Here is a 15,064-nt window from a genome sequence, read left to right on the forward strand (position 1 = left end):
CCATAGATAAAATAACAACTGAATGTGAATGCTGTCTACCACAGGGATATAAGGGACCACCATGCTGCATTAGGCCAGCAGACCCTGTAGATGTGCCTAGAGAGGCAGATGGGAAAACCCAAATATCTCTGTGACTCTCTCCCCCCACAACCCCCGCCCTACCAAAGGCCTTGAGAAGGACTTGACCTACCTGCTTCCTATGGAAATGCTACCCACCCATTTGCCCAAAGCATTCTTCATGAAAGACTATCGCTGAGTCCTCTTCATTGTGCGGCATGGAGTTGGGTGGATAGCGGGCATGAGAGCAACCAACCTGGCCTCTGGACAAAGGAGGGATGCCCAGCTGTGTCCTTACAAAAATGAGACAAAGAGCATGTGGTCCTGGGCACCTGCCACCTCTGTCAAAGCCCAAAGTCCTCTGAGCACGTACTCAGCAGCCCCCCACCTCCCCGATGTGGCCAAGAAACCCATCTGGCCCAGCTTTCTCACACGATGCCTAGCTGCTGAACTTCCCTGCACTCCCTCAAAACAAGCAGTCAGCAGCTCAGCTAGCAGGGAGTGGCCAAAGTCTAATAACTAACTTTTTCTAAAATCTTAATGACTAGCAAGGGAAATACAACATCCCTTTGTTTACCCTTCCTAGGTAAAAGTTATGAAACTCTAAGAGTAGAATTTTTATCGTTCTGCACAAAGTGGAGAGGTTATAGATCTACATTCCCACAGTGGTTTTTGACACCCCCCGCCCCCGGCCTAATTTTAGGCAGGATTATAAATTGATCAGACTTTGGGGTTCCACTCTTGTCAAATAGTTTCCCTAAGCTCACCTGCCCCTGCAGAGACTAGCAGAATGCCTTGTATGTAGTATAAACAGTTTTAAAAATATTTAGTGTCTAAATGTACTTCCAAGATATGGCGATGGGTTTTACTTGGTTTCACTCTCCTTCTCTAGAATGAACCCACAGATGCTTTTCAAATGATTCCTTTTCTCCCCTTTCATTGTGAGTGTCAGGTAACCCAAAACATCAGCCAATATGCCTTTCTGGCCAAAACAGCCTGGGGAATGTATGTGAGTTAAACCAACCCTAAATGAGGATAAACAGGAAATACACCAATCTCCCCCCACTGCAGCTTGGATGTGACATAAACAAGACGCATCAACATGACAGTTTACTCAGACTTTCTTCAGGTGTCTCAATGCTTGGTGGGTAATGTTAGTTTTGCACAACTGGCCAGCCTTACATCATTTTCCATCCTTTTCAGAGCATCCTGGAGCTGGAGAAGGAAAGAATTAAACTTTTATACAATAACTTAAACCAGTACACCCAACATATTTCTGTTTTTGGCCAAACCCTGACTACAGTGAGTAGTAAAAATCTATTTCTGATATGCATGGTAAGAACCGGCAGGAAGCATTCTCTGGTAACCTTGTTCTGCTTCCTTGGCTTTGCAGTGCCACACGCAGATTCACTGTGCCGTCAGCAAGATAGATGTTGAAAAAGACATCCAGGCTCTCATGGAAGAAACCGCAGTTTCATCCACAGAAAATAAATCTGAGCTCCTGTTAACCGATTACTTTGTAAGTATGGAATGGAAAGAAGTTCCATTAATGGGGAACCTTAGTCATATACTGAGGGATTCATTTTGAAAAAAAAAATTGAGAACAATTGTAAATGAAAGTATTGATTTTTTCATAGTCTATATAAAAAACAGTATGTGGTTTACAAACTGGGCAATAGAACTATGTCTTTGGTGTTCTCTGGAAGAGAAGAAAGTCAAGTGAGAGTCTAGACTGGATCTTTATACTCAGTCTTCTATACAAGAGTAATGCCAGGCAGATGTGTTTCATGACCTGTAAATAATTACTGTATATCATATTAGATGTCTACTGCTGCACAACAATTACTCCCAAATATAACTGGCTAAAACAAGCACTTATTATCTCACAGTTTCTGTGGGTCAGGAATGTAGGTATGGCTTTACCCACAGGGTGTCAGCCAGGAGTGCAGGTATGTCAAGGCTCTCCTGAGAAATGACCTGCTTCTGAGCTCATGTGGCTGATGGCAAACCTCCAGTCCCCACTGACTGGTGGCTGGAGATGCCAGCTCCTTGCCATGTAGGTCTCTCCCCTGTGGGGAGTTCACAGTATATCACAGTATGTCTCTTTGCCCAGAACTGGTGATCCAAAGAGAACGAGCTAGAGTGTCCAAGATGGAAGTGTCATCTTCTTAAGCTAATCTCAGAAGTGACATCTCTTAGTATTCTATTTGTTAGAACTAAGTCAATAAGTATGGCCCACATTTAAGTGGAAGAGATTATACAAAGGCATGATTCCTTGAATGTGGGAATCATTATCAACATTCTTCATGGTCTTTGCCTTTGAAAATCTTGAACCATATTACAGAAGCTTATTTTGAGGGCACTTGGGTAATTCTACTATTATATAAAACTCGCTAAAAACTGATCAATCATCTAACCCCTTTGTTTTCTTGGGGTAAATTCTTTGTCTTCTTGGATCATGTCTCAAAGATTTTGTCTTCTGCTCCCCTCTTGTTAGCCTTAATTGCAGTGTTCTAGAAGCTGATCATTAGGTACCAAAATCATCAGGAAGACTTCCTGACAGCTCCTCCCTGGGCCCTCTGCTATATTTCATCCAGACTTTCAAGGTCCCGAATGGGAGGGTTCATTTCTCCCTGTATAGAGAACTAGCCTACTGGCCATGTCCTCCTATGGGATTAAAAGTATAGCTGAAGTCAACATCCCAGGAGTCCTGTGCAGGGAACAAGAGATGAGGCAGGGGAAAGCCAGTCAGATTAGGCACAGTGATGACTCCTGACCAGTTTTATCCCTTCTCACCCTCCAAACAGCTGCAAGTGGCCACCTATTTCTTTCATCAAATCTTTTCTTCCTACCCTGACAAAGGTGAAGTGAATTAGCAGTAGCAACGTCCACTCAGAGCAGTAACAAAGGAAGCAATGGGAGCGGAAAGGAAGATTTGATGGGGGAAAGTGCTCTTCTATTTTTTTTTCTCTCTCTCTCCTTCTAAATAGTGTAGGTGACCTCTTAGATGGGAAAATGTTAATAAAATATATTTGTTATGCTCTTATTTTTTTTTTAATAGTTTATTGTCAAATTAGTTTCCACATAACACTCAGTGCTCATCCCCACAAGTGTCCTCCTCCATGCCCCTCCCCCCCTCCCCCCACATCCATCAGTCCTCAGTTTTTGTCAGCATTCAAGAGTCTCTCATGGTTTGCTTCTCTCCCTTTCCCCCACCATTTCCGCCCTTCTTCTCCCCCTTGTTCCTCCGTCAAGTTCCTCCGTTATGCTGAGCGAAATAAGTCAGGCAGAGAAGGACAAATATCATTTGTTATGCTCTTATAAAAGTGCCCCTATTGACTAACCTGTCAATAAAATAAGGGTCATTCTCCTTGAAATTTTGATTAGACTTCTAGAGAAATGTAAGGAGGCAGCCATGACAGTTTATCTTTAATTGCTCTGCCCATGGAAATTTTGGGTTTCTATGGAACTTCAGTGTACCAAAGCTAATGATTATGTATCTGTTGTTTACATGAATGGATTGTATCTTCAAATGTCTAAATGGGATTTTCTTAATATCCTCAAAGCAAAACACTCCCAAATTCTGACTTTACAGACATTAACAATAAGTGTAGACTGGTTTATATCTAGTGCCAAGAAATGTATATGGACTAGGGTAAGACAGAACACTAGGAGTGCAGATATTGAGGGGTTGGTGACCAGCGTGAAAATATTTGTAAGGTCACCATAAGGCCATGCTCAGAAGACTGTATCTAAAGTTTCAAATGCCACCTTCAATATTGACCTTCTTTCCAAAATCTTTGGAAGAGAAGGACAAACTTAAGAAAGTTAACAGACAGCAGTATATCCTAGCCTCAAGTTGATCCAGTAGTGATCCATCTCTGGAAACATTTGTAAACAGGAGTCCCCAAATGACCCAAATGAAGTCTAGACTGGCATGGGAGCCAGAGTATGATGTGCATTTCTCCAGCAAGGAAGGCCTGGGGGTTGGAGGCGGGCAGCCATTCATTTCAACTGAGGCTCATGTGGGGGCGTGACAGCCACTGTGGACAGGCATGTACAGGAGCAGAACTGGGACTCAGAGGAGTGGGGTTTCAAGCTGTTTCTTTTGGGCCTTCATTTATGTCTCTGAGTGTCACAGGTAAAATGGGGGAGATAAAGCCAATCTCATAGAATTGTTGTAAGAATCACATGTAATAAAGATATAGGCTTTTATAATATGTAATTCACAATAATAAACATTTTTATCTAGACCTCATTATTTCTATAAAGGCTGCTTGCTTTGCTCTAAATTCTCATGCCTCCTTTTCTTCATGATGATCTATCTAAACCTGATCTTTCCACCAACTTGTAGGATCCCGGGTTTTCTCCTTCCATATTAGAGAAGTCCTGACTCCTCAACTGCCATCTTCAGTCATTGGTGTCCTCTCTTTCTCCACGGGTCCCTGTCCTTCTGCTACACTCACATTCAGCCACCTCCCCACCTGACCCTAACATTCTCTTTTTTTCCCCATTCAACCCTTGAAATAATGTATGTGAAAGCTCAGGTATTATTATTAGTTTCTCACATTTTATAGGATAAAATCTGTACTTCAGCCCAAAACTCTGGCCTAAACTACAAAGACAACTTTTCCTTCCACTACGTTTGCTCCAGCAACTGTCTGCTCTGTTGATTATTCCTGATACGGTTTTTTTTTGTTTTGTTTTGTTTTTTTTGCACTTCTCCCTCTGTTCTTTTGCTTGAGCCATTTCTCCTGCCCGGGGTACCCTTTGCCTTCCTTCCCCTTGACTGAAAAATCCTGGTGATGTCTTCTGGCCTCCTTGAAACTCTCCTGTCTTGGCACTCGCTGAATCACAATTCCTGTCTACACCATTCATGAATGACTGTGGCCTTGGATTGCTAGGTCTGTTCACGCTATGCTTCAAGGCCTGACTAAATTATAGACCCATTCTGGGAAGGGCTCACGTGCTGCCAGCAGCCAGCCGATGCAGAGCAGGACAGCAAATAAGTGTTCCACTCCGGAAGCAGTCCTGGCTCGAGGCGAACACATGATGCCACGTTGGACATTGAAAGAACTCTAACTGGATCCAAGACAAATGGGGAGCAGTTCGTATCCAGCAAACCAATTGACTTATCAAGGAACTATGAAATAACGATAGTAAGGCTCTTCCTCCAACAATAATGTGTTCTGTTGAGGAGAGTGCTCAGCTCTGTACTGACAAGTGGACAAGATATTTTCATAGTAAGTAGTACTGACAAGTGGACAAGATATTTTCATAGTAAGTAGGCCTAGAACAAGCAGAGCAATCTGTATAAAACCATGGGTTATCCTGCTTTTATTTCATTTCTTTACTCTCTTTCTCCTGTCCAGTTAATATTAAATACAGTTGTCAGTGAAAGTCTCAGTAGAACGAGGAGGAGCAACCCTTTTTGCTCTTTAACATGTTAAGCATCCTTTTTATTTTTCCTAAAGGAAGAAGATCTTAACAATGCAATGAATAAAGAACGACAAGAGTCTTCAATAAAATCAAAACTCCTGAGATTGCAAAAAGAGATTGACAAAGCCTCAAGAGACCGGGCAGGTGTGTCATTGTGTCTGTGAATGGCCAGATAAGCGCTCTACTCGGAGGATTCACTGAGAGTTAGGGTGATTCCACTTTTGCCAACTGGGGCAGGGACCGTCTCACTTAAAGAATCCCATGTCAAACCTAATTTGTGTGAATAAAGAAAAATGGGAAAGAAGAAAGGGGAGCACAAACAGACTGAAAATGACATTTTGGTCTATTTGAGAGAGCTACAGAAGCACTATGTCCCCATTTCCAAAAACGCAGCGTATTGCCGTGTTTCTGAAATTGGCTGGAATGAGGGACAGTTCGTTTGGTTTAAAACACGGTAAACCCGCTGTGCACACAGCTTTTGGTTTTCTTGTTTGTTACTTTTTAAACCATCCTTCCACATGAATAGTTTATCACAGCGGCCTTAATGGACGAGGTAAATATTTGCAGAGCTCACCTTCCTAGATGTAATGAGGAAAGAAGTTAGGTATGTCAGAACGTGACGCTGCTCTAAAGCAATACATATAATAAAAACGACCCCACGGTTATGATTCTGGAACTTGGAACGTATCTTCTGTGGACCAGAGCAACCCATTGAAATGTAATCCCTGTCAAGAAATCCAAGAGAGTGAAACGTTTAGAACCCTAAATACCATAGTGAGGGAGAGCCCAACACCGTGGGAAGTGTTGGGAATGGACCACGGACTGGGTTCGCAAGGAGGATTCGAAAGCTCATCTTGCCAAATGATAATCAAGATCCTTTTAAACTCCAGCATTTCTCAAATTTCATTCAATGAAGGTACAGGCCACTGCTCTAGTAAAATTTAGTAACAACGACTGCAGAAAGGCCTCCAGCGCTGGGAAGTCCTCCCAGTTCCGCCTCTGGGCGCAAGCTCCCCGGCTGCCCCCCTCAGCTGTGTACCGCGAGGGCAGGGGGACAGCAGTGACTGAGAGAATCATTTCATTTCCAGGTTTGGAACAAATGCTGAAATCCTACTCGAGCGACTCCACCTTCTCGGATGCAGAGAGCCAAAGAATCACAGTGGCCTTAATGGACGAGGTAAATATTTGCAGAGCTCACCTTCCTAGGTTTAATGATGAAAGAGTTATTTTTAGACTACTTGTTTTCGGGGCCGGTTTGACCTCTCTTTGCCTCCCTTTTCTCATGACATAGAATAATCTGGTAAGAGAGCTTCTACCTCACCTATTTGACAGCAGTTGAGGGACCTGGAAAAATTCAACTACTTAGAAATGTTTGCTTTAGTGTCCTTCCCGGAAAAGAATTGTGCCTAAAATAGAATTCCCCCAAAATAGAATAATTCCATCAAGGCCTGGAAACCATGTGTACTTTAACTCAGTTAAGGAAAGTAATTTAAAAAAAAAAAATCAGGGCCTGCTTTCAGAAAGACCTATATCTGGATCTAATCCTGCCATTTACAGGGACTTAGGACTTTAGTGTTCTCGTCTGTAGAATGGGGATATTGGTCCCTCCTTCAAAGGGTTATTGTGAGGATACAGTATTAGTTAGAAAATGCCAGCACGGTGCCCAGAGGAGAGCTGAAAACCTGGTAACTATGAAGATTCCGTTTTCCACCGATCCCCTAGCTAACACCAGGTCTTCTGAAAACAACAGGAGAGAGGAAAGATGTGAGGCACAGAAGTAAGAGGGTTGTCTGGGATGTGTGGTCAAAGCTCCTGAGAAAAAGGGACAAAACTTGAGAGGCTGAGGTTTTTTTTGAGGGGAGGAGAGGTACTGTCAGGAGAGGGCGGGGAGAGACATCTCTAGGCCTTTTTGCTGAGAGCCTGGACCACAATGGGCCCCAGGCACTTGTGGGGAGTGATGGACAATGCAGCCGATTCAGAGGAGCCGGCAGGCAGTGAAAGAGAAGTTAGCAGAGGGCTGTGAATTCTACATAGAAATAAAGACAAACAGATACTATGCACTATGTGTGCTAGATACGGGTTTTCTGCTATGATTAGTGAGATAGGAAGTTGACTGGAGCTAATCTGGGAAGAATTCAGGAAGAGAGAAAATCTTTAGCAATGTTTTGAAGGATGTGGGGAGCTGGGCCAGCTGTCCTTACCTTGTACTTAGCCCAGTAACTCTCTTGTGAAAGCAGGTACCTAATAATTCTGTCCAAACAGGCAATTTCAATTGTTCTTTCGTGAAAGGAGATAGTTAGAGCCAGGTACAGTTTAATCTACTGTTTAGCAGAGGCTTCCTTAAGAGCGGGTGCTGCTGTAAAAACAAACCTAACACTCTTAGTGAAAAGGCCTGAATTCTGTTCACTTGGGAACAGAGCTCTAACATATTTGCAGTGACGCATGGCTATAGTTTTTGTGAAAATATAAAGCAGTCTGTAGAACATTTTCTGTGATAGTGCAAAATGTTTGGTTTTCTAATTCTATGCAAATAATATTTACCAAAATAAAGTCTTATGGTACATTTCACGATGGTGTTAAGTTATAAGTTTATTTCTTTGGTTGTTCTTGCATAGAATTTTGTCAGAGTCATTACCAGCATAGAACATGTATTGGGATCATCTGGGTACATGCTGGCCTGATCCAAGTAGTGGAGGGTGCAAGATCTGAGAGGCTCTGATTCCTGAAGTCATGGTGTTTATGAGGGAGCAAATATGAACCGTCGAGCAGTAGATGGCAAATACCCGTGTAACTTGGTTGCACGCCCCTGCATCCGGTGGAGGGATATGGGTAGACTTTGTGTTACCCGGGGAAGGTTTCTTGCGGGAGGAAATTCTGTTTCATTTAAATTCTTCCTAATTCATTGCCTCTTGGTCCTTCAAGTGCCATATTTGAAACAAGGATGTTGATAACGCATGTTCTAGCAGAAAGTGTTGTGGAAACTGAATATATTTAGAGTAGATACTGTCTTCAGATACCGGAAGAAGTACCACATAGAAGAGGAAAGACACTTGCCCTATGATGCTCTCAGATGCAGACTAGGTCTAATGGTAGAAGATAAGCAGTAAGTTTTGGCTTCATCTTAGGTAGGCCTGTCCCACAGTGCAGTCGATCAGAGGTGTTCATTCAGTTCCTTCCAACCTGAGGTGCTGTGGTCCCTTGGCCAGGGATGTTAGGGTTAGGAATTCCCATGCTGGAGATGTGGAAAAGGGAGAAATAATGGTCAGGAAGAGATTGGATAAGCAGGCCCCTTCCAATGTTTACATTCTGTTATTTGATTTACTCTAAGTGAACACGGCTTAACAAAGAAGTTATTATAAAGTTTCTAGTTCAAGTTCAAATGGAGAACAGGAGGTCAAATTAAGAATTAGTAGTGTATCTTTAGCTTCATTTGTTGTTTAGATGTTTCTTTCTTTTCTGTGTGTGGGGTGTGTATGTGTGTGTGTGTGTGTGTGAGAGAGAGAGAGAGAGAGAGAGAGCACAAGAGAGAGAGAAAGCATAGGAGGGGCAGAGAGAGGAGACAGAGAGTCCCAGGCAGGCTGTGCACTGTTGGCACAGAGCCTGATGCAAGGCTCCAACTCACAAACTGTGAGATCATGACCTGAGTCGAAATCCAAAGTCAGGACGCTTAACTGACTGAGCCACCCAGGTGCCCCTAGCTTCACTTATTTTTATACTCAAATACCCCAGAACATTCAGTTTCCAGAAATGTTACTGCAAACTTTTGGGGTGATATAAGACCTCATCTCTTTAAGAAAAACAATAACAGCAGCAACAGCAGCAACAAAACCCATCTCACACCATTTCAGTTTAATTCTATTGATACAAGTTCAGTTGTGTTCACACTGCCGAGCACAATGTTCAACCGCCTTTCTTCAAGGCTCTCTGAAAGTCTACCTTCTGCAATCAACGCTTATTGTTCCATTTCTCACTGCTCAGCAGAAAATAGCTCAGAGTAAAGCTATTTGCTGCCACAAAATACTGAGTAATATATCTATCAAGCTTTCTGGCTTACCCTGTAGAGAAGAGTCCAGAATGAGGAGCACTTAACAACTAAGCCTTTCCTTTAAACTACTTAAAGGGTCCATTTTTTGCTCTCTTTAGCAATTTGTGTGCATATCTGCATGAAGCTGAATGTGTACCTTTCTAGACCTCTTTGTCATCTTGGAAGTTATCCTGATATCCCTTTACCCATCCAGTTGTACCTCATTTTCTGGAAATTTACTCACACGGCCAAATGATGTATCCACAGACCAATTTGAAACTAGACCTTTTGCAAGCAAACTCCTACAAACTGTCATCAGTGTTAGCAGAACTTGAGCAAAGACCTCAACCCACCCATCCCTGCAGTAACTCCATCTTCAGGTGGAAAGAAAAGGTAAAACTTTAAGAGAATTGGTTGTAATTTCTCGACTGGGTTTGCTATTTGTAGTGGCTTCAAGTAGTATGGGGGCAAAAAGGCTATTGTGAATTATATGTGCCATATGTCCCAAATCCCAATTGTGGAATTTTATGATAAATTTATTTTTTATTCCTTTTGGGTGCAGTAATAAGAATCAGTCACAAATGAATACATTTTTTGGTGGACTAAATATGAGCTAGTAATTCTTTGGATTCCTTCTTCTTCCTCCTCATATCTTAAATTTGTTCTTTGAACATGCTTTCCGAATAAAATTTCTATGTGCCTAAATTGTAAGATTTTGTGATATGCTCTAGTCCCATCCATTTCACATAGTACATGCTGTAGATAAAGTGTGAGTATAATTTTTAAAATTCACACCTATGTATTTTCCCAGTGATACACTCTAAGAATTGATGATGAGCACCTGAATATACATAGGTCACTACACCTTGCAGCTGTTTTCCATTTTCTGTCAGAAGGAGGAGCTGTAACCATCTTGTGATAAGGGGACCTTTCTCTTTCCTTGAAACTCAGAGCTCTAAAATGGTCTCAATCATGGCCGATTGAGTTATGGCAATTTCACTTGCATTAAAGCCAATTAAAGTTGAATTTATAGAAGTAATGCTGTGAACGTTATTATTCGACCTTGAGGTGCACGTCAAAATTGCAAACACAGTGTATAAAATACAGTAATTGTCTAATCTGAAAATATTAAGGCTTTAGAAACAAGAAAACTTTACAGTAGAGATTCTTTTTTAAGTATTGAATAATTCATTTATACTCTCCCCCCAAAAGTTAAGAAAACCAAGTTCCTGAGGAAAACAGCTGTGGAAGAGTTACTTCTCATAAATATATTTTTTTAAGTTTTTAAAATTTTTTTTTATTTTTGAGAGCGAGATAGAGACAGCATGAGCAGGATTGGGTCAGAGAGAGAGAGGGAGACACAGAATCCAAAGACAGATTCCAGGCTCTGAGCTAGCTGTCAGCACAGAGCCCAACGCGGGGCTCGAACCCATGAACTGTGAGATCATGTCTTGAGCTGAGGTCGGACGCTTAGCCGACGGAGTCACCCAGGTGCCCCAGTTCTCATAAATACTTCTGATGACAGTGTTATTAAAAATGATTTTTTAAAACTATTTAAACAGCAACAGATACATAGTTATGTGAAAATATCTCGGCCTTTTCGGATGAAGGTGAGCAGGGCATCTTCTGCTGGGCAGAGACTCCCGAGTGCTTCATCTGCAGGTAATCCCATGCCCATGATAATTTGGGGGCGGGCTCTGTTGGTAAGGCGCATTGCTACATTTACATTTTATTTTCAGAATCCTTTGGGCCTATATCAGCGCAAAGAAATTTGCATTTCAGTTAGGACTGCTTCATTTGTTGGTCTTTGTAGCTTTCTGTGCAGATGTTATCCAAAATGTGGGAAGGACTCAAAAAGTGGAGGGTTGAGGGAAAAACGTATGACCTGAGAAGGTACAGTATAGTTCAGCTCAGCGCCACACTATGCATCTTGCCTACTGACACAGCGTTATTAATTATTACTGGATCCAACTTTCAGCCTCCGGTGTGGCCCAGCTCGGCAGTGGTCTTTGCAAGGCTTTATATTCTTTTCAAGCCAGACAAGATGATGAATTAAATTTGGAAAAAGGTAAGAATCATTCTCAAATAGTTTGATTGCCTTCCAATTTAACTTGACTAAAACTCCTGTCTTTGTTACAACAGCCTGAAAAGTTACTTCAACGTCAAATCATTTCGGGTTTACAATGACCCTTCTTAGAAAATAAAGATAAATCACATCAAAAATCAAAGTCACATAATAAAAACAGCTAACATTTATTCAGTATTTACTAAGTTCTAGGCATTGCTACAAGCACATTGTCCCATTTAATATTCATAAAAGCCCTGTGAGGTAGATCTTGTTATTTATTCCCATTTTATTGTCAAGGAGACTGAGGCAGAGAAAGGTTAAGCACTTTGGCTAAAGTTACAGGAAATGGTAGAGCATGCTTTGATCTCAGAAAGCCAGAATCATGCTTTTTATCACAGTGCTTACCTAGGATAGAATGTCAGTAATGGAAAGTTACTAGAAAGGTAGCCTCACCTTTTTCTTTTTCAGAAAACTAAACATACAGGAATGTGAAATGACTTCCTCTCATGGCTTAGGGTAAGCTTGAATTCTAGAAGGCAGGTCAGAGGACTTCCAGCTTTATGTTTCTCCCACGTATCCCTTAGAAAAGTGTTTTTACGGCCAATCTAAGGAAACGACCCCTTTCTTTGTGTCACAGAGTTTTGATGAACATGGAAAGGTATGATGTCATGGGTTATCTAGACCTCAGCATTAAATAAGAAATAGCCACTAGCCTCAATTTTCTCTGTGTGTCCAATTAGCAGCCAAATTTGGATGTTAAAGCTGCTGTAGTGATCTGGAAATGAAATGGTTAGTGAGAAAGAGTTGTGTCAGAGGAGAGAGCTGTTTATCTGCAGGCAGGACATGGTGCCCAGAGCCAACAGGAAGTCATGATGGATTTTGCAGCCATACCACAGGGACACCATGTATTTGCTATTGGTTAATGGGTGCTTCCTTTTCAGATTGTCAGTCAGATTTCTTCCAGCGACTACTTTCCCTTCCAGTTCAGAAAGAAATAAAGATAAGAAAAAAGGAAATATAGTAGACCCCCTCCTCTGTTCATCTTAAATCAATGTTGCCTTTACCTAAAAGTTGGAAGTGTTAGAGAAGTCACTTTGTTCTTCATCACGTCGTCTCAAGGTTACCTACAGCAATAAGTAAATGAAACGCTGTATTCCCCCTTTCCTTGTGAATAAAAAACACATTTCTCTCAGATGCCACCTAGACCCCAAGGCTTGAGTTTGAGTTACATAGTTACACAATAAACTTATTATCTTCTTTGTCTTCAGTTTCTGTTGGCAGCAAAGTCTATTTATACTTTATCTCATAAGTGGGTTATTTATTTATTAAAATATTTTTAAATGTTTAATTATTTTTGAGAGAGAGAGAGAGAGACAGAGTGTGAGCAGGGGAAGGGTAGAGAGAAAGTGAGACACAGAATCCAAAGCAGGCTCCAGGCTCTGAGCTGTCAGCATGGAGCCCAACATAGAGCTCAAACTCACAACAGTGAGATCATGACCTGAATGGCAGATGGACACTCAACTGACTGAGTCACCCAGGTGCCCCTATAAGTGGGTTCTTTAAATAAAAGGAGCCATTGGAGGCTCAGGGAAGCTGGCAATAAGATTTTAAAGTATTTGTTTAAATTCCTATTAGTGAACTGTGTCAATCTGCTGACTTGAGAGAACTCATTGGAGGTGGAAATTAGGCTGCGAATGATCTCCTGCAAGAATAAAAAAAGTGATTTATGAGTGACATGAGATAGTAGGGGTAGATGTGGACAGTCTCTTTTGCCTAAGAAAGTAAAGCACTGGGGAAGAAAATGAATGAAAGAAAGACTAAACAATGACCTCAGAAGGATGCTCAAAGTTAAGGAGCTCTCTTGGATCCTGAAGGAAGTGGATGTGTCTGCTCTGATGTGCAGAAAGCAGCCAGAGAGGAAGGACTCTTTCTCATAAGGGAAGGATTTAGCCAGAGTATTTGGGGCATCTATGGTTAAGTTTAGGGTTACTAATATCAGAATAGTATGTGTTAACAGAGAGAGAACTAGAGATGGGCCATGTGTTTCTTGGGAGTTCTATTTATTTGAATCATTGCTTTAAAAAGTATTGTCTTCAAATTGATATTTTATTAAAGTTATCAAAAATGTTGAATGGGGAGTTATATTTCTGTGCAGAGTTTTGAGTTGGAACTTTGGACTGTGAAATTGGCACATGTAATGGAGGGAAGCTATCTTGATCTAAGGAAAAGTCTGGTAGCTGAGATATAATAGTCACCATAGCAGACTGTCTCGGCCACCAACATGAGAAATCCTTAACACACAGACACCAAAAAAAGAGTTTGATGACAAGCTGTATCTGAAATGAGCCATCCACCATGAGAAGGATATATGATCCAACCTGGTTTCTTTTTTTTTTTTAATTAATGTTTATTTATTTTTGACAGAGAGAGAGAGCAAGCAGGAGAGGGGCGGAAAGAGGGGGAGACACAGAATCCAAAGCAGGCCCCAGGCTCTGAGTTGTCAGCACAGAGCCTGATGTGGGGTTCAAACCCAGGAACCGCAAGGTCATGGCCTAAGCTGAAATCGGACGCTTAAGCAACTGAGCCACCCTAGCGCCCCAGTGCCATTTTGCTTTTAACGAAACTATTTTATGACATAACTTGGTTGCTCATTATCTTATTCTTTTTAATATTCTCTGCATTATGCCTGTTTCACACAGAGGTGTTCAATAAGTTTGGCTTTATCTCAATCATGTGCAGAGACTGATGCTAACAAGTGACTCCTTGAAAGCAGAATCTCCTTAAAATTGTTTTACCAACTGGGCTCAGGTTTGTGCTTAAATGGCAGAGACCCATTTGTCTAACTGAATGTGCATTTTTCCAGGTGACATTGTGACTATATACAAGAAAGAGGAAGAAGGATGGTGGTTTGGTTCTTTGAATGGAAAAAAAGGCCATTTTCCTGCTGCTTATGTGGAGGAGCTCCCTTCAAATGCCGGGAACCCAGCTACACAGGCATAAAACAAGATTCTGAACATACTACCTTACTCTGTGAACTACACAATGTAGTGCAAATAAAGATAAATGCTGTCATCTTTACAAATAGCTAATGGAGTCCTACCTGTGTGTCACGGCACTTTGCACTCTTGCTCATTTGCTTGAAACAGAGTTAGAAGATGGAGAGCAAAGGGAGAAAAGAAAGAGACCCCGCAGTTCCTAGGGTTTTCAAATCCTAGCAGACCCTAGAGATGCCCCAATGCAGCCCCTGGTGTCACCCAGAGGGAGACAGAGTTCAGATCATTCAGCCACTTGCCTGAAGTCACATAGTTTTCTGGTAGCACAACGGAGATTATGCCTTGGATGTTTTTTTCACCTGGACTGTGTGCCCACAGACCAGAGCAGGCCTATGAGGGGTCAGGCAGTGTCTGGGAGACGAGGAAGAACAGATTAAGTTCAGCAGAGTCTTGGCAGATAAGACCCCAGGGAGATAGACCCAG

The 15,064-nt window shown here is 41.8% G+C and overlaps 1 protein-coding gene across 1 annotated transcript in view; it reads left to right on the forward strand.

Moving 5' to 3' along the window:
• The window catches only part of NOSTRIN (nitric oxide synthase trafficking), a 59,303-nt gene extending 44,631 nt beyond the window's left edge, over positions 1-14,672 (forward strand). Inside the window, exons 9-16 of the mRNA XM_077751118.1 lie at positions 1,261-1,359; positions 1,451-1,576; positions 5,532-5,640; positions 6,585-6,673; positions 9,788-9,913; positions 11,083-11,182; positions 11,499-11,588; positions 14,452-14,672. Coding sequence (XP_077607244.1) covers positions 1,261-1,359; positions 1,451-1,576; positions 5,532-5,640; positions 6,585-6,673; positions 9,788-9,913; positions 11,083-11,182; positions 11,499-11,588; positions 14,452-14,588 — 876 coding nt within the window. The 3' untranslated portion in view covers positions 14,589-14,672. The remainder of the gene's footprint in view (positions 1-1,260; positions 1,360-1,450; positions 1,577-5,531; positions 5,641-6,584; positions 6,674-9,787; positions 9,914-11,082; positions 11,183-11,498; positions 11,589-14,451) is intronic.
• The last annotated feature ends 392 nt before the right edge of the window (positions 14,673-15,064 follow it).

This window comes from Crocuta crocuta, unplaced genomic scaffold (assembly GCF_008692635.1).
Source record: "Crocuta crocuta isolate KB4526 unplaced genomic scaffold, BGI_CrCroc_1.0 scaffold219, whole genome shotgun sequence".
Taxonomy (NCBI): domain Eukaryota; kingdom Metazoa; phylum Chordata; class Mammalia; order Carnivora; family Hyaenidae; genus Crocuta; species Crocuta crocuta.